The sequence below is a fragment of the Nomascus leucogenys genome, chromosome 7b (genome assembly GCF_006542625.1).
Source record: "Nomascus leucogenys isolate Asia chromosome 7b, Asia_NLE_v1, whole genome shotgun sequence".
Taxonomy (NCBI): Eukaryota; Metazoa; Chordata; class Mammalia; order Primates; family Hylobatidae; genus Nomascus; species Nomascus leucogenys.
Genome location: NC_044387.1, coordinates 13,834,758 through 13,858,629, shown reverse-complemented (window position 1 = coordinate 13,858,629; position 23,872 = coordinate 13,834,758). Strand labels below are relative to the sequence as shown.

The 23,872-nt window shown below is 52.0% G+C and overlaps 1 protein-coding gene across 2 annotated transcripts; it reads right to left on the bottom strand.

Annotated features, from left to right (window-relative positions):
- Nucleotides 1–839: 839 nt before the first annotated feature.
- On the bottom strand, nt 840–21,566 carry FOXRED2 (FAD dependent oxidoreductase domain containing 2). 2 transcript variants are annotated; one of them, XM_030815628.1, is made up of 9 exons: nt 21,538–21,543; nt 20,416–20,943; nt 18,749–19,000; nt 18,333–18,602; nt 15,496–15,662; nt 11,642–11,807; nt 9,617–9,858; nt 7,292–7,462; nt 840–3,910 (listed from the first exon to the last, which is right to left on the bottom strand). In XM_030815628.1, the coding sequence occupies exons 2-9, from the start codon at nt 20,940–20,942 to the stop codon at nt 3,651–3,653; spliced, it is 2,055 nt and encodes a 684-aa protein (XP_030671488.1). In that variant the 5' UTR covers nt 20,943; nt 21,538–21,543; the 3' UTR covers nt 840–3,650. The 2 variants fall into 2 exon arrangements, with proteins under 2 accessions (XP_030671488.1, XP_030671489.1); XM_030815629.1 differs by lacking the exon at nt 840–3,910 and adding an exon at nt 5,813–6,060 and having other exon boundaries at nt 20,416–21,566.
- Nucleotides 21,567–23,872: the final 2,306 nt, after the last annotated feature.

Genomic DNA, 23,872 nt, shown 5'->3' with positions numbered 1-23,872 from the left:
GCACAGCTGTGAGGCAAAGGGAAGGAAGCCAGGACTGGCAGCCTGGGCTAAGGGTAAAACTTCTCCTACCTCTTACCAATATTTATTGCAGTGTTTTTCAAACTACAGGATATGGACATCAGTGGGTTTGCAAAATTAATTTAGTGGGTGGTGATCAGCTTTTTAAAAAAACAAACATGGGGCCAGGCGTGGTGGCTCACACCTGTAACCCTAGCACTTTGGGAGGCCAAGGCGGGCAGTTCACTTGAGGTCAGGAGTTCGAGACCAGCCTGGCTAACATGGTGAAACCCCATCTCTACTAAAAATACAAAAAGTAGCCAAGTGTGGTGGTACACGCCTGTGGTCCTAGTTATTCAGGAGGCTGAGGCAGGAGAATTGCCTGAACCCAGGAGGCAGAGGCTGCATTGAGCTGAGATGGTGCCACTGCACTCCAGCCTGGGCTGCAGAGTGAGACTCCACCTAAAAAAAAAAAATTAAGGAGAAAGCAGCAGGTGTCACATATTTAGGCATCAGTAAATTATTTGCTGCAGCATCTCATATCCTTATTGGAACAAATGGCTCAGCCACTCTTCAGGAACTGGGTGGCAAGATGTGTGTAACAGGATTTGATATTACGAGTTCGATCCTATCAGAGATTTATTTTTAAAAAATGTTTTTAAAAAGGCAGGGTAGGATGCCAGGATCCAAATTCTGGTTTACCTGTAATCTGTATGCAATCCAGCATCCTGGGTTAGGGAGAAACCCTTATTTTAGAAGTTTCAGCCTCATGCAAACTATCCCAAGTATTACTGTTAGAAATAAATTTTTGGTGCCACAAAAGAAATAGCACTTGAACATAAATTTTCTCAGCAAGGCAATTTTACTTCTATTGAAGGGTGTGTCTCATGGATGGAGCAATGGTGAGAGCACACCTGAACCAGGGAGGGGAATGGGTTCTTATCCCTGATGCAGGTACCCCCTACTGCTGTGTTGTTTCCCTATTGGCTAGGGTTGGACTGCACAATCTAAGCTAATTCCGATTGGCTATTTTAAAGAGAGCAGGGGTATGCGCTGGAGTGGCAGGCTGAGCAGTTTTGACGGGAAAGACGGTTACGGACCAGGTGACTAAAGGTGACTCAGGTCAGAGCAGGTGACAGAGGCTAGGAGGGGGTTGTTTACTGAAACTAGGGGCAAGGAGACATAAAGAACGAGGAAATTAAAACTTTAAAATGAAGAACAAAGAACGGGAGCTAGACATACTGATACATTGGTTCTTTGGAGAGGATCTCAGAACTCACTGTACTAAACAATTTACAGGCTAAAACTTTTGAAGAGGAATTTATTATATCCTACATTATCATGGGGTAAACAATTCATCCCTGACAGAATAAGGCTACTGGAGTCCTCTTCTTGTAACTCTGGGAAGGACTGGAGGGAACTGTCTGCAGAGAGTAGGGCCAGGTGGTTACAAAGTCTGGACTGGGCCGGGCGCGGTGGCTCACGCCTGTAATCCCAACACTTTAGGAGGCTGAGACAGGCAGATCACCTGAGGTCAGGAGTTCAAGACCAGCCTGGCCAACGTGGTGAACCCGTCTCTACTAAAAATACAAAAATTAGGTGGGCATGGTGGCAGGCGCTTGTAATCCCAACTACTCGGGAGGTTGAAGCAGGAGAATCATTTGGACCCAGGAGGCAGATGTTGCAGTGAGCCGAGATCGTGCCATTGCACTCCAGCCTGGTGACAAGAGCAAAACTCCATTGCAAAAAAAGAAAAGAAAAAAGAAAAAGTCTGGACCTAGCCAAGAGGGGAAGAGGATGTCCCCATGAAAGAGCTTTGGATCCAGAAAGCCTGGGTTCTTGGAATTTTCTTTTTTCACTTTTGTTGTAGCATACTTTATTCTTTTTTATTTCTTGAGATGGGGTGTGGGGGCTTCACTGCGGGCCTTGCTTTGTCACCTAGGCTGGAGTACAGTGGCTTGGTCTCTGTTCACTGCAACCTCTACCTCCCAGGTTCAAGTGATTCTCCTGCCTCAGGCCTCCCAAGTAGCTGGGATTACAGGCATGCACCACCATGCCCAGCTAATTTTTTAATATTTAGTAAAAACAACGTTTTGCTATGTTGGCCAGGCTGGTCTCGAATTCCTGAGCTCAGGTGATCGGCCCACTTTGGCCTCCCAAAGTGCTGGGATTACAAGTGTGAGCAACCGTACCCAGCGCATGCTTTACCTTCATTTAATTTAATTAATTTATTTTTTGAGATGGAGTTTCCCTCTTGTTACCCAGGCTGGAGTGCAATGGCGCAATCTTCGCTCACTGCAACCTCTGCCTCCCGGCTTTAAGTGATTCTCCTGCTTCAGCCTCTCGAGTAGCTGGGGTTATAGACATGCGCTACCATGCCTGGCTAATTTTGTATTTTTAGTAGAGATGGGGTTTCTCCATGTTGGTCAGGCTGGTCTCAAACTCATGACCTCAGGTGATCCGCTTGCCTGGGCCTCCCAGAGTGCTGGGATTGTCCTTGGAATTCTAAGTGGATACATGAAGAGTTAGTAAGAACCAGTGAAAAAGCAATCACCTACGATCCTGGGCTTTGAAAAATCACTGTGATTATCTTATGCACTTATAAATGAGACTAAGATGCCTGACGGAAGAGTGCAGACTGCTGGTAAGGAAGGACAATGAAGAAGAGACTAGGAACCAAACTCATCATCATTATCACACAAAGGCATTAGGAAATGTCACCTTACACATGGTGAGCACATATGGGTGCCCGCCCCAGAGACAGCAGGATAGGTTTCACAAAACTTGACCAGGCAGGTTAGAAGCAAGGCATGGTTCAGGATGGCAGAGGGCAGGGAGACGGAAGGGAGTAGGATGGGAGAGAAAAGCCAGCTGGAAGATGAGTCGGGGGTGCAACTGGGGAGAGCAGCTCTGAATCCTGCTGCTCAGGGAGAAAGTTGCTGAGATAAGATGGCTTTGCAGGGAGCCGTCCTATTGCTGCTCGAGATCAGCCTGCTGGGCCTATGATGATAAGCAGGGCTGACCCTCGTGGGCTCCGTAGCTAAGTCCAAACCCTGCTGAAAATGGGGCGGGGAGGTTGAGGCAGTGTGTGGCAAGTGACACAGATGGGGACTCCCAGCTGGGGGTCCCTGGAATTACTTGACATCCCTCAGCTGGTGTCTTCAGCAGTCGTCTGGGGCAACAATCCCACCTGCCTGTTGTGGTTGTTGAGGATATCAGAGCTTTTGTTTTAAAGTGCTTGCCACAAACCTTAAGATGCAGATGGGTTTCCCCTGTGAAGCACTCCACGGGCGGGATGCAGGCCCATCTGAGGAGGGGCTTGGAAGGAAGAGGAGCACTTGAGAGGGGGCAAAACTAGGCTGGCCTGGGGCTCAGCGACAGCTCCACTGCAGACAAGCTGGGCTGGGGAAGGCAGCTCCCACCTGGCAGAGGATGCCCTTCTTCTGCCCCCGACAGGATAGAGGAGACCACCGCATCCCCGACTTTCAGCCCTCACGTGCCGTCTGGTGGCTTTGCTGTAGTCACTGCCATGATCTGAGTGGTCTTTGGCAATCACGCATTGGCGGGAGTGTGAGGTTGCGGAGAAAGAGGGACTGACCATGGGCCTAGGTGGGGAGGCCTGGCCACTGTGCCCACAGCCTAGGAAGGGCCAGTCAGAGCTCCTCTTTATTGCTATCGAGGGACCGAGCGAGAGGCCCTGGAGCCAGGGGGGAACCTGGTGGCTCTTGGTCGCCAGGCTGCTGGCTGCTGTCCTCCAGGCGTCTGCCTGTGGGGGCGTAGTCCCGCAGGAGCCTGCTCTCCACTCTGTGCTGCTGAAGGCTCTCGGTACTCACGAGTCCCTGCATCCTCAGGTACCCCTGCTGGCAAAAGGGTGGCAGCTTCTGGCGCGTGAGGGCGAACAGGAAGCAGGACTCTACACAAAAGCAAAACGAGGACAATGAGCCAGGCTGGGACATGTGGGGAGGGGTGCAGAAAGGGGAGCTGCCAATGCCAGGTGTGGGGGCTTCACTGCAGGCCTCGCCTGATATCTTCCATCCCTTGAAACTGGGAGCTGACCTTCCTGGGCATCTCACGTCCAACCTGAGTAGGTCAACAATCATGACCCTCCATGAGGCGCCAGGGCAGGGGGCTGCCTGGACACTCTAGAAGAACAAGGCTCCAAAATGAAAGCAAACCACAGCAATGCCTCAGCTCCCTGATATCAGGCTGAGCACGGGGCTCTGCAGGCAGCCACACTGGGGTGGGGGCTCTGACCCTCATGAGCTGACCCTCGGCCTGGCGCAGCTGGGAACTCAGTGGTCAGTTCCACTGTGAGCTCAGATATGCCTGCAAAGATGCATTCCCTCAACAACATTTGAGTTGCAAATACCATGTGCAAAGTTTTGATCTAAACAGTGTGGGGTACAGAAAGATAAATGGGTATATCCTCACCTGTCCCACAACAAAAAGCTGATGCATGAATCAAATTTGGTCAATCATAAGATAGCTGTGGATACTTATCATGTAGAAATATGAAGAAACTGCTGGGCGCGGTGGCTCATGCCTTAATCCCAGAACTTTGGGAGGCCGAGGCGGGTGGATCGCCTGAGGTTAGGACTTCGAGACCAGCCTGGACAACATAATGAGAAAGAAACCCCGTCTCTAGTAAAAATACAAAAATTAGCCAGGCATGGTGACGAACACCTGTAATCCCAGCTACTCGGGATGCTGAGGCAGGAGAATCACTTGAATCCAGGAGGCAGAGGTTGCAGTGAGCCACGATTGTGCCACTACACTCCAGCCTGGGTGACAGAGACTCTGTCTCAAAAAAAAAAAGAAAGAAAAAGAAATATGAAGAAACAACCAAAAGAAGCCATGTGAAGACAGCAGCTACTGAAAGGAACAACCACTAGGGCTGGGAGTTCCTTGTGGGACTGAGAATGAAGGTAGGGAAGGTGGGTGACATAGTTTGGGTCTGTGTCCCCGCCCAAATCTCATGTTGAAATGCAATCTCTAATGCTAGAGGTGGGGCTGCTAGGAGGTGACTGCATCACGGGAGTGGTTTCTTTTTCTTTTTTTTTCCTGAGGCAGAGTCTCCCTCTGTTGCCCAGGCAGGCTGGAGTGCAGTGGCACGATCCCGGCTCACTGCAACCTCTGCCTTCTGGGTTCAAGCGACTCTCCTGCCTCAGCCTTCCCAGTAGCTGAGACTACAGGCGCCCGCCACCACGCCCCGCTAATTTTTTTGTTTTTTAAGTAGAGACAGGGTTTCACCATGTTGGCCTGGCTGGTCTCGAACTCCTGATCTCCAGTGATCTGCCTGTCTCAGCCTCCCAAGGTGCTGGGATTATAGGCGTGATCCAGCAACCATAAATAGATGCTGCCATGCATCCTATACAGCCTGCAGAACTGTGAGCCAATTAAACCTGTTTCTTTATAAATTACACAGTCTCAGGTATTTCTTTATAGCAATGTGAGAACAGACTAATACAGTGAGAAAAAGTCGTTTAGCCAAGTACTTGTAAGACTTTAAACAAACAGAAGAGCTGACACAGATATGGACTCAGCCTTCTGAGGGAGTTAAGAGACAAAGGCAGACGGAGTGTCAGGAATGGGCTGGAGTCCTTCTGTAACTCTGAGCGAGCCTTCTTGCCTCCCTGAGCCCCTCTATCTCAAGTGAAAAATGGGCACAGCAAAAGGATGTCATGAGGCTTCCATGGGTGACCAGGCTGAAAGGTGCTCCAGAAATATGACTTCCTGTTTATTTCTGACTCTTAGCATGGAGGCCCCTGGGAGGCCAGGCCATGGCAATCCTCTCCAAGTGGGTAAGAGAGCAGGTGCGCGAGAGGACAGCGGGAAGACTGGGAGGACAACAAGGTCGCTGTTTGGCAGGCACCACCTTCTGACGACATCATCCCCTCTGCAGGGGACTTAGATGCCCAGCAGAATCTGGGGCCAGCACTAGCAGCTGCACATCAGCTACAGGAACGGAGGGACGGCTGCCACTATGCCAGCTGGCCATCTGCTGGGGGGATTCTCTCCAGTCCAAGGCAGCAGCACACAGTGGCCTGTACAGTCGAACAGTATCTAGAAAGTGGGAGACAGGAGGCTAAAGGGCCTGGGATGATGCATCGGTGGGACTCACAACTCAGGGTAGGAATTCACTCCCTCACACACCTTGGCATTTTGTTGTTGTTATTTTTGAGACGGAGTCTCACTCTGTTTCCCAGGCTGGAGTCCAGTGGCATGATCTCGGCTCACTGCCAACATCTGCCTTCCGAGTTCAAGCGATTCTCCTGCCTCAGCCTCCTGAGTAGGTAGCTGGGATTACAGGCGCCCACCACCACCCCCAGTTAATTTTTGTACTTTTAGTAGAAATGGGGTTTCACCATGTTGGCCAGGGCTGGTCTTGAACTCCTGACCTCAGGTGATCCACCCACCTCGGCCTCCCAAAGTGCTGAGATTACAGGCGTGAGCCACTGCACCTGGCCTAAAAGTGTATTTTTTGAGAAGGTGTGCATTTGCTTCCGTGATTTCTACAGCTCAATGATCTCATGAAGTTTGGCCCCAGATTTACACAAGTGGGGCCTACTGGTTGAATATTTTCAGAGATTTTTCTCTCCCACTCTTATCTAGGGCCAAAACCATGCATGTCATCTATCTCCTCCTTTGGAGGGTTTTGACTCCCAGCTTCCCTACTGAGATCCAAGCTTTATTTGAGTGTCTCTAAACAGGCATCCCATCCTGCTCCAGCTCTGTCTTCCCACCCACACCTGGCCCTGGCGCCTTCCCAAGGCGCCTGGCCCTGCTAATCCTTTTGAAAAGACATATTATCAGCTGGGTGCGGTGGCTCGCACTTGTAATCCCAACACTTCGGGAGGCTGAGGCAGGTGGATCACGAGGTCAGGAGTTCGAGACCAGCCTGGCCAATATGGTGAAACCCAGTCTCTACTAAAAAATACAAAAATTAGTTGGGCATGGTGGCATGCGCCTGTAGTCCCAGCTTCTTGGGAGGCTGAGGCAGGAGAATTGCTTGAACCCGGGAGGCAGAGATTGTAGTGAGCTGAGACTGCGCCACTACACTCCAGCCTGGGTAACAGAGTGAGACTCCATCTCAAAAAAAAAAAAAAAAAAAGAAGACGACATATTATCCATTATTTTTAGGTGTGTTGTAATTTAGCCCACGGCATTGTCGGGAACAGTAGTCTGGGGTTTGGATTTCCAGATATGGGTCCTGAAACTCCACAGGGCTTGGGTCTCTGCGACCTTTCTTCAACCTGGAGCTCAGACCCTTTGTCTTTCTGGGAGCTTAAGTTACCTGCATAGAAGCTTCGCAAATCGGTGTCCAAACAGTTCTCCAGGAAGCGCCTCAGAGGTAGGATGTGCCCGATTGGGGCGGTCCAGTCTGTTAAGAAGTCTTCCACGATGTGATGGATGGCCGTGGGCCGAGGCAGGGGCCAGTGTGCAGGGCGGAACCTCACCTCCTGTTCTGTGGAGAGGACAGAGAGGGCCGTGTCAGAGCTGCGGGGCTGGGCTTCCCCTCCTCAGGCCGACACAGCACGGATCCCACACAGCCCAAACACTTCCCTCATTCGCTCGTGCTCGGCTTTCCCGACAGCCTCCCATGCTGGGCTGTGGTCAGCCTGTTCAAGAGCCACCTGCAGATATTTGAAAGGCTGCCATGAGGAAGAGGAACTAGGCTTTTCCCTTGTGGTTTCGGAAAGCAGTGCTGAAACTAATAACTTGAGGCTGGCGTTTCTCTAAGACTCACATGGACTGAGATCTACTGTGGCTGCTTTCTTTTTATTTTTTATTATTATTTGTTTGAGACAGAGTCTCGCTCTATTGCCCAGGCTGTCGTGCAGTGGCACAATTTAGGCTCACCACAACCTCTACCTCCTGGGTTCAAGCGATTCCTGTGCCTCTGCCTCCAGAGTAGCTGGGATTACAGGTGCCCGCCACCACACCCAGCTCATATTTTACATTTTTAGTAGAGACGGGGTTTCTAGTCTCTACCATGTTGGCCAGGCTGGTCTCAAACTCCTGATCTCAGGTGACCCACCCGCCTCAGCCTCCCAAAGTGCTGGGATTACAGGCGTGAGCCACTGCACCTGGCTGTGGCTGCTTTCAAACTGGCCTTTCTATGAGAAGACTCAGATAGAGGTGAGGGGTCTCAGCACTCATCTAGTTCAGCTTGCCCCTGGTGTGGGCTCTCTTCTGTGGTGTCCCACTCAGATGGCCATCGAGTCATGACTTGGCCATCGCTATTCTGGGAAACCTGAATTTGGAGGTGACCAATTCCCCCACTGAACAGCTTTAACTCTTAGTGCCTCCTTTTTCTTTTTTTTTTGAGACAGAGTCTCGCTCTGTCGCCCAGGCTAGAGTGCAGTGGCACAATCTTGGCCCACTGCAGCCTCTGCCTCCTGGATTCAAGCGATTCTCCTGCCTCAGCCTCCCTAGTAGCCGGGACTACAGGCGCGTGCCACCATGCCCGGCTAGTTTTTGTATTTTTATTAGAGACGGGGTTTCACTATGTTGGCCAGGATGGTCTTGACCTCCTGACCTCGTGATCCGCCTGCCTTGGCCTCCCAAAGTGCTGGGATTACAGGTGTGAGCGACCGCGCCCGGCCTTTTTTTTTTGGAGACAGAGTCTTGCTCTGTAGCCCAGGCTGGAGTGCAGTGGCACAATCTCGGCTCACTGCAACATCTGCCTCCTGGATTCCGGTTCAAGCAATTCTCCTGCCTCAGCCTCCTGAATAGCTGGGATTACAGGCATGTGCCACCATGCCCAGCTAATTTTTGCATTTTTTTCATGTTTTTTTAGAGATGGGGTTTCACCATTTTGGCCAGGCTGGTCTTGAACTCCTGACCTTATAATCCGCTTGCCTTGGTCTCTCAAAGTGCTGGGATTACAGTCGTGAGCCACCGTGCCCAGCCTCTTAGTGCCTCCTTATACTGACCACAGACCTGCACCCGTCACTGCTACCTGCTGACACGACTTCTGCCTTTGGGAACAACCCGTTTAAACCACCCTCTTCCACCTGACTGCCCTTCAAGCTCTGAAGCAAGGGGTGCGTTCCCGAGGTTGTTCATTTATCGGTAGCTACTCTGTGCCTGCACTGGGCTGGCATCCTGTGTACGCTGTCAGGTTTAACCTCATGGAACCCTACAAGAAAGGTACTGTTGTAATCCCCATTTTACAGAGGGGAGGTTGAGGCTCAGAGAGGTTAAGTAATGGTCCAAGGTCACACAGTGACAAAATGACAGGCCTGGGGATTTTGCCCAGTTTCTCTGTACCGTGTTAACCAGCTCCGGTTCCCTCTACTCTTCAGACCCCTCCCGCCCCACCATAGTCAGCCTCCTCTGGAGACCTGCAGCGGGGCTGTGTCCCTCTTACTACACAGTGCCTGGCGGAAAGCACGACACTCCCCGCATGGCCTGTGCCAGTCACGGTATGTGTCAGAATCTGGAAGCATCGTTCATCGTTCTCGGACCTTCTGCCTAAGTGGTCTCTAGGCAGAGTCCCGCAGCCATCCCACCTGTCAGCTGAGCATGTGTGTGAAGGTTTCAGGGTGGGTGACAACCTTGCAGATGGTGAGGTCTGAGGATCCCACAGGTTGGGGGAAGGCAGAGACCTGCTCACCGGTGGGGAGGTATCTGTAGTAGTAGATGACGGGATGGAGAAAGTTAGACTGCCAGGCGTCTTCTGTGTGCCCCACAGACCGGTCATCGAAGAAGACGTCCTTGTCGGGGCCAGAGAAATTTCTGCCATATTCCATGTTGATGACAAAGAGCCCGTGCTTTGCCTTCCTCCCTGTGAGTGTCTCCAGCTGGGCCAGCATCTGTATGGGGAACTCCTCCAGGTACTCAAAGGCCGTGGAATTCCTGGGAGAACAGCAACGCGGGGGAGGCCCTCAGTGCTGTGGCAGAGGTGAGGGGTGCGGCCCGGGGGTGAGCATGTGTGTGTGCGTGTGTGTGTGTGTATCTCCTCCTCTAAGGAGGGTCAGTCAAGCAGTCACCCCTCACTTAACATTACTGTTTCAGCTCAGCTCTCACGCACGTGTGGGATAGAGTCCAGAAAATTCCACGTAACCTGAATGGGATATCTGGGGAAAGAGTGTCCCAGACAGAGAGAACAGTCAGGAAAAAGCCCTGAGGAGTATGTGAGCACTTTATGTTCAAGGAACAGAAGAGGCCGACATGGCTGAGGGGAGTGAACAGGGGGCAGAGGGCAGGAGAGGGGGTCGGAGGCCCGAGAGGTCAGGTCAAGGAGGGCTGCGCCTCCCATGACGAGATGTGAGGGGTCGTCTGGCCTGAGAAGTGACACTGCTGGTTGCTGGGGAGGACTGAGCAGAGCTGGGATCAGCGTGCCTCAGGTTTCTAAGGACCACTCTGGTTACTGTGATGAGAACAGACCCCAGGCCAAGTGGGGCGGCTGTTGTATGGGTGCAGGTGACAGAGCCTGGTGATTGGGACGGAGATGGTGGTGGTAGAGCAGGTGAGAGCTGGTTGGGCTCCAGACATCATCTGAAGGGAGAGGTGACAAGACTTGCCCATGGTTTGCATGTGGGGTGTTGAGACAGGGGTGCCAGGTATGCTGACTCACGTCTGTAATCTCAGCACTTTGGGAGACCAAGGCGGGTGGATCACCTGAGGTCAGGAATTTGAGACCAGCCTAGCCAACATGGTGAAACCCAGTCTCTACTAAAAACACAAAATTAGCCAGGTGTGGTGGCGTGGGCCTGTAATCCCAGCTACTCAGGAGACTGAGACGCGAGAATCGCTTGAACCCGGGAGGCAGAGGCTGCAGTGAGCCAAGATCGCACCACTGTACTCCAGCCTGGGCAAGACACAGCGAGACTCTGAGTCAAAATAAAAACTAGCCAGGCATGGTGGCGGGTGCCTGTAATCCCAGCTACTTGGGAGGCTGAGGCAGGAGAAGTGCTTGAACCCAGGAGGCAGATGTTGCAGTGAGCCGAGATCGCACCACTGCACTCCAGCCTGGGTGACAGAGCAAGACTGTCTCAAGAAAAAAAAGACAGGGGCAGGGGCACGGAGGGTGATGCAAGGGTTTTGTGCAGAGAGCGGCTGCACTACCTGCATGTCCCTGAACTTGATGTGCTATAGCACACCCTGCCTTTGGATCGGGCTGTTCCCTCTGACTGAAGGTTGCTCCCCTGCTTCTCCCTGCCACCTGTCTCCCCCCGCCCCTCACCCCTCTGTGCTCTGCACCGTTTCCTTCTCAGGAACTGTCCATCCTCTGGGATCTGCTGCTTATCACTAAATTGACTCTGACGATGTTGGCCGGAGAGGCCCTGGCCTGAGGGAGCTCTGAGATCCACGTGGCTGCCTCTGCCACGTGATGCCAAACACTTTCCACAAGTGACCTTTACTCCTTCCCTTTATTGCTGCAAGGTAGGCACAATTATCCCCATTTTGCAGATGAGGAAGAAGGGCTCAGAGAGGCTCACTAATGTGCCCATGGCCACTCATAGGACCGTCTGTATAGTTGATGTCATTGTTTTTCCCCAGAACAGACATGTTCCCCCCAGCAGCCTTCATTTTAGGAAAGAACTGGGCACCCCACACCTGGAATAGGAAGAGAAACACTATGCGGCATGTGGGGGAAGCTGGGCCAAGGGGAGTAGGGTGGGGACAGGCTACTCACTCCTTCAACAGGATGACATCGGCCAGCACACCAAACATCTGGTAGAGCCCAGAAGCCTCATTCACGCGCCGCACAATGGAGCTGGTCAGCTGTGTGATGGGGAGCTCGGTGGCGGGCCAGGTGACGCTGTGGTGGCGGTGCTCCAGGAGCCGGTGAACAACACGCACTGGAACAGCCAGAGGGAGGAAAGGGACGCTGCACTTACCATTTTATCTCTGGTCACCGGGAGGGATGCCCAGGCCTCGTCAACCCCTGAGAACGCCATACGCACTGGTCTCCATGGCCCAGAGCAAATGTGTAGGTGGTGAACACATGAGGGGAGGAGATGGCAGCTGCCTTTAGAGCAGGGCCAGCAGGTATTTTCTGGAAAGGGCCAGACAATCCATATTCTCTGCTTTGTGGGTCATACATGACTCAGTGATGCTGCTCAATTCTGCCCCTAGTGTAAAAGCGGCCAAGACAACAGGCAAAGGAGTGAGCACAGCTGGAGTTGGTCTCCAGGCCAGAGTCCGTCTGCCCCTGTTTCAGGCCATCTGCATGTGGGAGTCCCACAGGCCCCACCTCACATAAGGAACGTCAAGTCCGACACGGAGCCTTCCCCAGAAACCTTCCCCACTTCACAGCTCTGTTTCCATCAGAGACGTGCCTACGGAAATCTTTGATTTCACCCTCTCTTTCACAGCCTAAATCCATCTGTCTCTAAGTTCTTTTTTTAAATATTTTTTATTTTTATTTTTGAGACAGGGTCTCGGTCTGTTGCCCAGGCTGAAGTGCAGTGGTGCAATCTCAGCTCACTGCGACCTCTGCCTCCTGGGTTCCAGGAGGAACTGACTCCCAGAATTGAGTCCAATCGTTTGCCTGTACTTTAAGACCCCTCTGCAGTGGTCCTTACACTTATTGTAGTCCTCTAACCTGGAATAAAGTCCACCTTACCATCTTCATTTTTATTATTATTTTTTAGACAGAGTCTCTCACTCTGATGCCCAGGCTGGAGCGCAGTGGCGCAATCTTGGCTCACTGCAACCTCCGCTTCCTGGATTGAAGTGATTCTCCTGCCTCAGCCTCCCAAGTAGTAGGGATTACAAGCCTGGCTAATTTTTGTATTTCTAGTAGAGATGGGGTTTCACCATGTTGGTCAGGCTGATCTCGAACTTCTGACCTAAGCTGATCTGCTGGCCTCGGCCTCCCAAAATGCTAGGATTATAGGCATGAGCCACGACGCCCAGCCTGCCTTACTGTCTTTAAAAAGAAAAAAGAAATATAAATATTGAATGTCTTTGAGTGGCACAATATAAAGATTACTCCCCGTAGTTCCCTATATTTTCACATTTTTGATGCTCAGGCTAGGCGTGGTGGCTCGTGCCTGTAATCCCAACACTTTGGGAGGCTGAGGTAGGCGGACCGTTTGAGCTTGGGAGTTTGAGACCAGCCTGGGCAACATGGCGAAACCTTGTCCCTATCACACAAAAATAAAAACAACAAAATTAGCTCGGTGTGATGGTGCATGCCTGAAGTCCCAGCCACTCAGAAGGCTGAGGTGGGAGGAAGGCTTGAGTCTGGGAAGTTGAGGCTGCAGTGAGCCAAGACGGCGCCATTGTACTCCAGCATGGGAAACAGGATGAGACACTGTCTCAAAAAAATTATAATGCTACTAATTTTTTAAAGCTCAGCTGTAAGATTATGACTCCATTCTTTCAAATAGACTCACCTGAGTACTGTATGCCTCACTGAGTGAATTTCAACCAACACCCTGTCCTTCTCAGAAGGTTAACCACAGGAAAGGGAACATCTAATTTTTATTTATTTATTCATTTTTGAGATGGAGTTTCATTCTTTTTGCCCAGGCTGGAGTGCAATGGCATGGGCTTGGCTCACTGCAACCTCCACCTCCAAGGTTCAAGTGATTCTCCTGCCTCAGCCTCCCGAGTAGTTGGGATTATAGGCTCCCGCCACCATGCCCGGCTAATTTTGTATTTTAAGTAGAGATGGGATTTCACCATACTGGCCAGGCTGGTCTCGAACTCCTGCCCTCAGGTGATACGCCCACCTCAGTCTACCAAAGTGCTGGGATGACAGGCGTGACCCACCGTGCCTGGCCACATCTAACATTTTAGACTCCTCTCCACAGAGAGGGCGCCGGTTTGCTTTCTATGAAAGAAGAGAAGACCTTTGTAGAAAGGGTTTTTCAGGAAAGCTCCTGGGCCTTGGAGTTTAATTCCCATAACGGTGAGAAAATCACCAAAACTCTGAGGCTCAGAGTTTTACACTCTTGAGGAAAATGGAGATTTCACACCCACCTTTCAGGGTGTTGGCAGCCCTGCCAGGGTCGTGTGTTAGTGCTCAGCCCACTGAAGTCACCCAACATGCATGAATTCATCTCTCTCACTTCCTTTTTATTTCCCATTTACTCCTAAAATCACAAGTATCAATTTTTGGTTGGGGATTATTTTAGTGCAATTAATAGAATTATGTTTTTACAAGATATTTTAGTATTTTCTTTGTAAACATTCTCAAGTTAGCAGAAAATTTATACCCTTGGTACTAAGAGTTTTGAAAAAGAACTGATATAATCCAATTGCATTTTTTTTTTTTTTTTGAGACGGAGTTTCGCTCTTGTTGCCCAGGCTGGAGTGCAATGGTGCGATCTCAGCTCACCGCAACCTCCACCTTCTGGGCTCAAGCGATTCTCCTGCCTCAGCCTCCCGAGTAGCTGGGATACAGGCATGTGCCACCACACCTGGCTAATTTTGTATTTTTAGTACAGACAGAGTTTCTCCATGTTGGTCAGGCTGGTCTCGAATGCCCAACCTCAGGTGATCTGTCTGCCTTGGCTTCCCAAAGTGCTGGGATTACAGGCGTAAGCCACTGTGTCTGGCCCCAGTTGCAATTTTTATTGAAATGTGTCAGTACCCAAAGAGTCTATATGGGCCTGGAGCATCATAGGTGCTTGGTGGCCAGGTATTGCCTTATTTAGCTCTCACAATGGACCCATGATGGTGGAGAGTTCACTTCATTTCCATCTGTGACGTTAGGATGTCCATCAGGGCCTTGGAAGCTTCATCTCTAAGACCACCCAGCTGGGGAGGAACCCAGGTTTCACATTCTTCAAGCTCAGCGTTCCTGCCAACACATGATACTTAACCTGTCCGGGGCTTATGCACATAACATACCACTTTCAGATGTATCTACTTTTATGCTTGATTTTAATTCTTTTTGAGACAGGGTCTCACTCCGTTGCCCAGGCTGGTGTGCAGTGGTGTGATCTTGGCTCACTGCAACCTCCACCTCCCGGGTTCCAGCAATTCTCATGCCCCAGCCTCCCGAGTAGCTGGGACTACAGGCATGCATCACCACACCTGGCTAATTTTTGTATTTTTAGTAGAGACAGGGTTTCGCCATGTTGCCCAGGCTGGTCTTGAACTCCTGGCCTGAAGCAATCCACCTGCCTCGGCCTCCCAAAGTGCTAGGATTACAGGCGTGAGCCACTGCACCTGGCCTACACTTGATTTTATTTTATTTTTGAGACCAAGTCTCGCTCTGTCGCCCAGGCTGGAGTGCAGTAGCATCATCACAGCTCACTGCAACCTTGACTTGGTGGACTCAGGGGATCCTCCTGCCTCAGCCTCACAAGTAGCTAGGACTACAGGCGTGGACTTTTACACTTTATCTGATACTTTCCTAGACATGTCTTCAGACCACAAAAACCTGTTGTCACTTCCCCAAGACAATTTATGACAATGAGCTACTGACAAGCAATCCCCTAATGCTTCTGGACATAGGAGTAGATTTATAAGCCCTGGGATGCTGAGAGTGGTTCTGTCTGGGGACAGTTCTGCCTTCTCAGCTGGGCTCACCTGTGTATCGGAATCCGTGGATGAAGCCCCCAGCAGATTTCCGGTAGTCCACCGAGTGGCTGGCGGTACCCAGGATAAACAGACCCCGGCTTCCTTTGGATTCGTAGCTAGCTCGAATCAGCGGGTACTTCTTGCCGAATGCATTTCCCGAGTTAAGTCTGAGGGACCTGTCAGTGGAAACGGCTGTTCATGAAAATAGCTGCTATGTAGGAGGCACTTATTTATTTAGTTAGTTTTGAGATGGAGTTTCGCTCGTCGCCCAGGCTGGAGTACAATGGCGCGATCTCGGCTCACTGCAACCTCTGCCTCCTGGGTTCAAACTATTATCCTGCCTGAGCCTCCCAAGTAGCTGGGATTATAGGCTCCTGCCACCACGCCCAGCTAATTTTTGTATTTTTAGTAGAGACAAGGTTTCACCACGTTAGCCAGGCTGGTCTCGATGTCCTGACCTTAGGTGATCTGTCTGCCTTGGCCTCCCAAAGTGCTGGGATTACAGGCATGAGCCACTGCACCCAGCCAGGAGGCACTTATTACAGTGGCACTTATTACTGGCACTGAGTGCCTTACATTTCTCGTCTCATTTAAACCTCACCATGACCCTAGGAGGTGGGTATTATCATCTCCATTTAAGAGATGAAGTTGGCCAGGTGAAGTGGCTCACGCCTGTAATCCCAGCACTTTGGGAGGCCGAGGAGGGTGGATCACAAGGTCAGGAGTTCAAGACCAGCCTGGCCAACATGGTGAAACACTGTCTCTATGAAAAAAATACAAAAAGAGTTAGCTGGGGGTGGTGGTGCAATGGCTGTAATCCCAGCTACTCGGGAGGCTGAGGCAGGAGAATTGCTTGAACCTGGGAGGCAGAGGTTGCAGTGAGCCAAGATTATGCCATTGCACTCCAGCCTGGGCAACAGAGTGAGACTCTGTCTCAAAAAAAAAAAAAAAAAAAAAAATGAAGTCAGGCCAGGCACGGTGGCTCACGCCTGTAATCCTAGCACTTTGGGAGGCCTGTGGAAAGGAGGGTCTGGACAGGCACATCAGCTTCTCCTTTGTCTTTCTGCACCCTGGTCAGAAGGCAAGTGAAAGACTGGATGCTGCTTTGATACCAAACCTCCCGAGGTAGTCGGCAGCAATGTTTAAAGTCTAGGCTTCATAAAACAGCCCTTCAAAATACAATGATAAATAACTTTAGCAACTAATATTTTATTGAGCACATGATATATGCCAAGTACTTTCTTTATTAAGAGATAGGGTCTCATTATGTTGCCCAGGTTGGAGTGCAGCAGCTCTTCACAGGCATGATCATAGCACACGGCAAGTACACGGCAGCCTTGACCTCCTGGGCTCCAGTGATCCTCCCGCCTCAGCCTCCCGAGTAGCTAGGTACTCATCACTGCACCTAGTTCCCAGCACTTTCTTTCCTTTCTTTCTCTCTCCCCTCTCTCTCCTTCTCTTTTTTTTGTTTTTGAGACGGAGATCTCGCACCGTCGCCTCAGCTGGAGTCCACAATGGCGCGATCTCAGCTCACTGCAACCTCCACCTCCCAGGTTCAGACGATTCTCCTGCCTCAGACTCCCGAGTAGCTGGGATTACAGGCACGTGCCACCATGCCCGGCTAATTTTTTGTATTTTTGGTAAAGACGGGGTTTCATTACATTGGTCAGGCTGGTCTTGAACTCCTAACCTCATGATCCACCCACCTCAGCCTCCCAAAGTGCTGGGATTACAGGCATGAGCCACTGTGACCAGCCATCTTTTTTTTTTTTTTGAGACAGGGTCTCTGTGCCCAGGCTGGAATGCAGAGGCATGATCTTAGCTCACCACAGCCTCGACCGCCTGCGCTCAAGCAGTCCTCAGCCTCCTAAGTAGCTGGGACCACAGGCATGTGCCAACACACCTGGCTAATTTTTGTATTTTTTGTAGAGATGGGGTTTCACCATGTTGCCCAGGCTACTCTTGAACTCCTGAGCTGAAGTAATATGCCCACCTTGGCCTCCCAAAGTGCTCATGAGACCATGAGCCACCGCGCCTGGCCTCTGCACACATTCTTCTTCTTTTTTTTTTTTTTTTTGAGATAAGAGTCTTGCTCTGTTGCCCAGGCTGGAGTGCAGTGGCGTGATCTTGGCTCACTGCAACTTCCGCTTCCCAGGTTCCAGTAATTCTCCCACCTCAGCCCCCTGAGTAGCTGGGATTACAGGCACCCACCACCACACTTGGTTAAATTTTTGTATTTTTAGTAGAGACGGGGTTTCACCATGTTGGCCAGGCTCGTCTCGAACTCCTAACCTCAAGTGATCCGCCTGTCTCGGCCTCCCCAAGAGCTGGGATTACAGGTGTGAGCCACCGCACCCAGCCTCCAAGCATATTCTGTTAATCCTTGCAATAACCATATGAGAAAGAAACTTTGAATCCCATTTTAGACATGAGGATACTGGGCCACAGCGTGGTTAAATAACTTTCGCCGAGGTCACAGATTTGCAAGCAGAGAATCTCAGGACAATTCTGGCACCTGTGCTCTCAGCCACTACGCTACATTGCCTTCCAGCAAATTCCCCTCTGTATTCTCTCTGAGCCGGCCTTTCCATCTCACAGATGGAGGCTCCCAATGCTGATGAAGATCTGCTGGTGCTGCTCCAGGACCAAGGGCCTTGGGGCCACCTGGGACCCTCAACAGTCAGAGAGCTCATGTCCTGGAGGGAAATCAGGCAGCACTCACATCCATTCTTAGGCTGCTGTCCTGAGAGCTCTGTCACCAGCCTACTGAACAGCCACTCTGTTCCGCTAGGGAGGGGTCAGGAGGGTTTGCTAGGAGAGCCCACCTCCTCCCACATGGAACTCACTTATTGAAAATGGAGAAGTCAAAGTTCCAGCCCAGGCAGCGGATGACCCGGTCATAGGGCACGCGCATGGCAAAGTTGTCATTGTCATCCTGGGGGAGGGTGATGGAGTCGGCACTCTGATTGGTGCTGGCTTCTTCCAGGAAGAATTTCAGGGTGACATGGAACTTGCCTTTGCTGTCCTTCAGGATGGCCAGATCCGTCAGGTCAGACTCGAGCAGCCCGTCCAGGGACTTCAGCTGGTAGGTATCCAGCAGGCCATTGTTGATGGCTCTGAGCCCACAGAGAATGTAAGGAGAGAGACTCAGAAGAAAGCTGGGCAGTGCAGCTGGGGTCAGGAAGGGCAGGGGAAGGTTGGGGAGGCTCTTTCCACACTCTGGGCTCCCAGCACAGAACACACATGTGGGGATGTGGCCTACCTGAGGTCTCCAACGTAGTGGGTGGCCCAGGACAGACGGACCCGGGAGCGGCTGAGCATGTGGATAAAGTTTGTGACACCCAAGATGTTCTCTGCCGTCTCAAAGGCTGAGTTCCCACGGCCCAGGATCAGCACATTCTGGCCTATAAAGTCCTCAGGATTCACGGACACGGACTCATAACCCTCTGTGTATTCCGAGCCAGGGAAGTCAACCTGGTTGGGGACTGATAAACCAGTGGCTACAAGGAGGACGCTGCAGGTGGGGACAGAGGAAAGATGGCTTAGTTTCTTTTTCCTGAGACGGAGTCTCGCTCTGTTGCCCAGGCTGGAGTGTAGTGACGCGATCTCGGCTCACTGCAAGATTCACCTCCCATGTTCATGCCATTCTCCTGCCTCAGCCTCCCGAGTAGCTGGGACTACAGGCGCCCGCCACCGCGCCCGGCTAATTTTTTTTTTGGTATTTTTAGTAGAGACAGAGTTTCTCCGTGGTCTCAATCTCCTGACCTCGTGATCCGCCCGCCTCAGCCTCCCAAAGTGCTAGGATTACAGGCGTGAGCCACCGCGCCTGGCTGGCTTAGTCTGTTAGCTATAAGACCACTAAGTGAAAACCACTCCCTGGACCCACCCACCCACCTGCCTTGCTCCAACCGCTGGCGCCTAAAAGAAAATAGGACATTCATTCATTCATTTTTCATTCATTCATCTGCTTACGCCCTCATCCCAGTGCACTTGAGAGGCTCTGCCCTTGCCTCTCCCTGAGCTCACAGTATTTTCCCTAGCACTGTACTGGAGGTTAATTTTGCCCTGTGAGAGAGAAGATGACACTATGAGAAATGGAGAATTCACCTAACTTTGCACACAGCAGTCAGACCGGGTATGACCGTTGGTGATGAAATGAAGCCGGACATTCTACTTTCCCCTTTCTGAGTCCTCTGATAGATACATCTATCTACTGAGCAGTAATTCTGTACCAGGCCCTGTACTAAGTGTATCTGTGCACCATCTTTCTGACTCCTCCAAGCAACCTGGAGGTGGTACGTGGCCTGTTACAGATGAGGAGGCACAGGCCCTGCAGGCCCATGGCTTGAAAGCTCCTAAAGGCAGCAGAGCCGGAGTCTAAACACAGATAGGCTTGATTCCAAAGTCCTGCTCCTTCCATCGGTGAGGATCACCGTCCAGGGGAGGGCAGCTGGGGACTTGGATCCTGCCGGCTTGCAGAAGAATGCTTTGATCACAGGGCGGTTTCAAAAATAGAATGGAAGGCCAGGTGCGGTGGCTTATACCTGTAATCCCAGCATTTGGGGAGGCTGAGGCGGGTGGATCTCCTGAGGTCAGGAGTTCCAGACCAGCCTGGCCAACGTCGTGAAACCTCATCTCCACTAAAAATATAAAAAAATTAGCCGGGCGTGGTGGTGCGTGCCTGTAATGCCAGCTATTGGGGAGGCTGAGGCAGGAGAATCACTTGAACTAGGGAGGCAGAGGTTGCAGTGAGCCGAGCTTGTGCCATTGCACTCCACCCTGGGCGACAGAGTGAGACTCTTGTCTTTAAAAAAAAAAGCGAAATACCCTTTTTAGTCCATTCCTCCCACACTTACTGGCCAACCAAGGTGTGTGGTTCGTGTGGGGAAGGTCCCAGCTTCCGCAGGTGAGCTCTGGCACAGGCCTTACCTGCACTGATGCACCTGGCCCTTCTGCTCGGTTAGGATGAAGTAGTGGCCATTCCAGGCCTGTCGGTCCTTGTCCAGAGTGACGTGGGCGATGGTGGTGTTGTACTGGACACGGAGCCCCAGTGTGTCCGCGAAGTCTCCCAGGTAGCGCACCATGTCGCGGGCGTCGGGGAAGTAGGCACGCGAGTAGTGTCTGAAGAGCAGCCGGGGGTCGTGGCTGAGCAGAGAGTTCCAGTCGTGGCGGAGGTTGAACTCGGCGTTAGCCTTGCCCGTGTACCGCTTGTTGATGCTGATGAGCTTGCGGTGCCGCGGGTAGCGTGTGAAGAAGCTGCCGGGCCGCGGGGCCCGCTCGAACACTGCGTAGTCGCGTCCGGCGCGCTGCAGGAAGTAGGCCATCTGCAGGCCCGCGGGCCCAGCGCCCAGCACGCAGTAGTCCCGGTGCAGGGGCACCGACAGCGCTGGGTGCAGGGCGATGGCCAGGAGCAGCCCCGGGGGACCCCACAACGGGGCGGCAGCGGAGAGGCCCATCCTGCAGCAGATCAGAGGAGTAAGGCCTCGCACCCAGCCGGGCGGCGGGAAGACACGAGGCCCAGAATGAGGCGGGGCCTGCGGGAACTCTCACTGCAATCTGGGTCACGGCCAGGCCCAGAAGCCGTCCTCAGAGCTCATGTGCCCGGACTCCGCCGTTTCAAGCTGGGACCTGGGGCTCCCCGGAATCCCGAGCCCCTCCATCTTATCTCCTTCAGGGTCTCCTTCCTCAGGGGCACCGGCTCCCCGCTTATGATTGTAGCAACCTCCACCCTGGGGAAGGAGAGGGTGCTCCCCAATTTTCCCCTAATTTGAGGGTGCCCAACATCCCTTTGAACCACCCTCCAGGTTGGACCTTCCAGAGGCGCAGTTCGCCTTGGCCCCTCTCCAGCGCCCGGGCAGAAGCCTGAAGGGGGTGTGGCCTGCGTGCGCCCCGCCCCCTGCCAGGGTCCGCGCGTCCCAGGCTGTTCAGTCACGTGACAGGGATGCCCCGCACACCTGCCGCCCGCCCGCGTGCGCCTCAGGAGCTGCCAGGTCCCCACGCCCGCAGCTCCGGCCTCCCCGCCTCGGACCGACCCCCGAGAAGAGCACGAACCTCCCAGCCGCTAATGAGGCCGCGCTTGGCTCGCTCGCTCCGCGGATGCCCCGCCCCTCGTTCCCGGACCAATGGCAGGGGGCGGGGTCACGTGCGCGGCGCGCGGCACGCCGGGACCAGCTGGCAGGCTGCCGGCTCCCGGCCCCGCGCAGGAGAGGCACGCACGTGCTGCGTGCGCTGCTCGGGGGGCTGGCAGAGGGGCCGGCCGAGGGGCCTGGGGCTGGCGCGCACCGGCGAGGGTGGAAGGTCTGGAGATCCGGGATGGGGAACTGGGTCCTTCGTTTTAAAATGTGCCACTCTACACGGAGGGAGGGGAGCACGTGATTTTTGGAGCTAATCCTAGCTCTCATATTCCATGAATATAGCCAAACACTAAACCTAGTTGGCCTACCCAGTTTTGTGGGACTGGAAACCAGCGTGATGGAGCCAGGACAGATAAGCCAATTAACAAGCGTTTGCTACAGTGACTCAATGTACTGCTTACCAAGTAACATACACAACTGTCCTGATCTTCCGCCAAACAGGAGAGGTGGGCAAGGCATTGTTTCCGACCTTCGGTAGCTGACTGGTCAAATGGAGACACAGGGATGAAGGGATATGTTTACAATCACAGGAAGTGGAGCCTGGAATTAAAACTCAGTGGAGGCAAGATAAATGGCAGGAGGGAGATAACGTGAACTGGATGATCAAGTTTGGCTTCCCGGGGGTGGCATATGGCCCCTGCATGAGATTTACATGGGAAGAAATACGAGGTCAGTGTAGGAACCTTCAAAGTCCAGTGAAATGGGGCTGAGTGTTCTTGTGGGAAGGGCAAGTGGAAAGAACTGCGAGTTTGCAGCTTTGCATGGCTGGAGATTCTTTTAATTAAAAATTGTAGCTGGGGACTCCTTAGAAAAACTTCCCTGACCTCTCAGGCCTACAGGTACCTACCAAAGAATGTCATTTACTTTTTTTTTTGAGACTGAGTCTCGCTCTGTCGTCCAGGCTGGAGTGCAGTGGCGCGATCTCGGCTCACTGCAAGCTCCGCCTCCCGGGTTCACGCCATTTTTCTGCCCCAGCCTCCCGAGTAGCTGGGACTACAGGCGCCCGCCACCACGCGCGGTTAATTTTTTTGTATTTTTAGTAGAGACGGGGTTTCACTGTGTTAGCCAGGATGGTCTCGATCTCCTGACCTCGTGATCCGCCTGCCTCGGCCTCCCAAAGTGCTAGGAATTACAAGTGTGCACCATGGCCCCTGGCCAATTTTTAAAAAAAATTTTTAGGGGCATATGTGTATATATTTATGGGGCATATGAGATGTTTTGATACAGTCATGCAATTTCGGGATGTGAAGATTATGAGAATGGGTGCTGGCAAAGAAGTTCCTAAAATAATTGCTGGTCTTATGTGAATACAGTAGTGGGAAATTAAACAGAATTCGTGAAGTTTGGTAGGGCCCTACGAGTAGGCTGACCCTAGATTGTAGGCAACAGGATGCTACTGCGAGTTTCTGAATGTAGGATTACTGCAGCAGTCAAATTGGTAGCCCCATGCAGAACAGATAAAAGCAGTGGACAGCTACTCAAGAGGCTGAGGCAGGAATGGCGTGAACCTGGGAGGCGGAGCTTGCAGTGCCTGAGATTGCGCCACTGTACTCCAGCCTGGGCGACAGAGCAAGACTCCGTCTCAAAAAAAAAAAAAAAAAAAAAAAGCAGTGGAAACTGATGCGAAGTATTTTCAGGGAATGAGCCTGAGTCACTTCCACTTGCTGCTGTTAATCCTGTTGGATAGGGCCATGGTTTGCAAGAGGCAATTTGGTGAATACTGGTCCAACCTGGAAACCCCCGGCACTAGTCACACCACTTTAATGTTTTTTAACACTGTATTCACATTGAAAACTCCCCAAGTACACTTTTTCTCTCCACTGCTTCTAACACAGTTCAAGAAACCTTTTGCTTGCCGAGGTTCAATTGTTTTTTCAAGCTAGTTTTTTTTTAAAAAACACCTGTAACTTTAGAAATGCTGAGCTTTTTTTGAGAGTCTCTGTCATCCAAATTGGAGTGCAGTGGTGTGATCTCAGTTCACTGCAACCTCCGCCTCCTGGGTTCAAGTGAATCTCTAGCCTCAGCCTCCCAAGTAGCTGGAATTAACAGGCGTGTGCCACCATGCCTGGCTGTTTTGTATTTTTAGTAGAGACGGGGTTTTGCTATGTTGCTCAGGCTGGTCTCGAACTCCTGACCTCAAGTGATCCACCCTCCTCGGCCTCCCAAAGTGCTGGGATTACAGGCATGAGCCACTGCACCTGGCCTTTTTTTCCTTTTTTGATAAAGGGCCTCCTTCTGTCACTTAGGCTGGA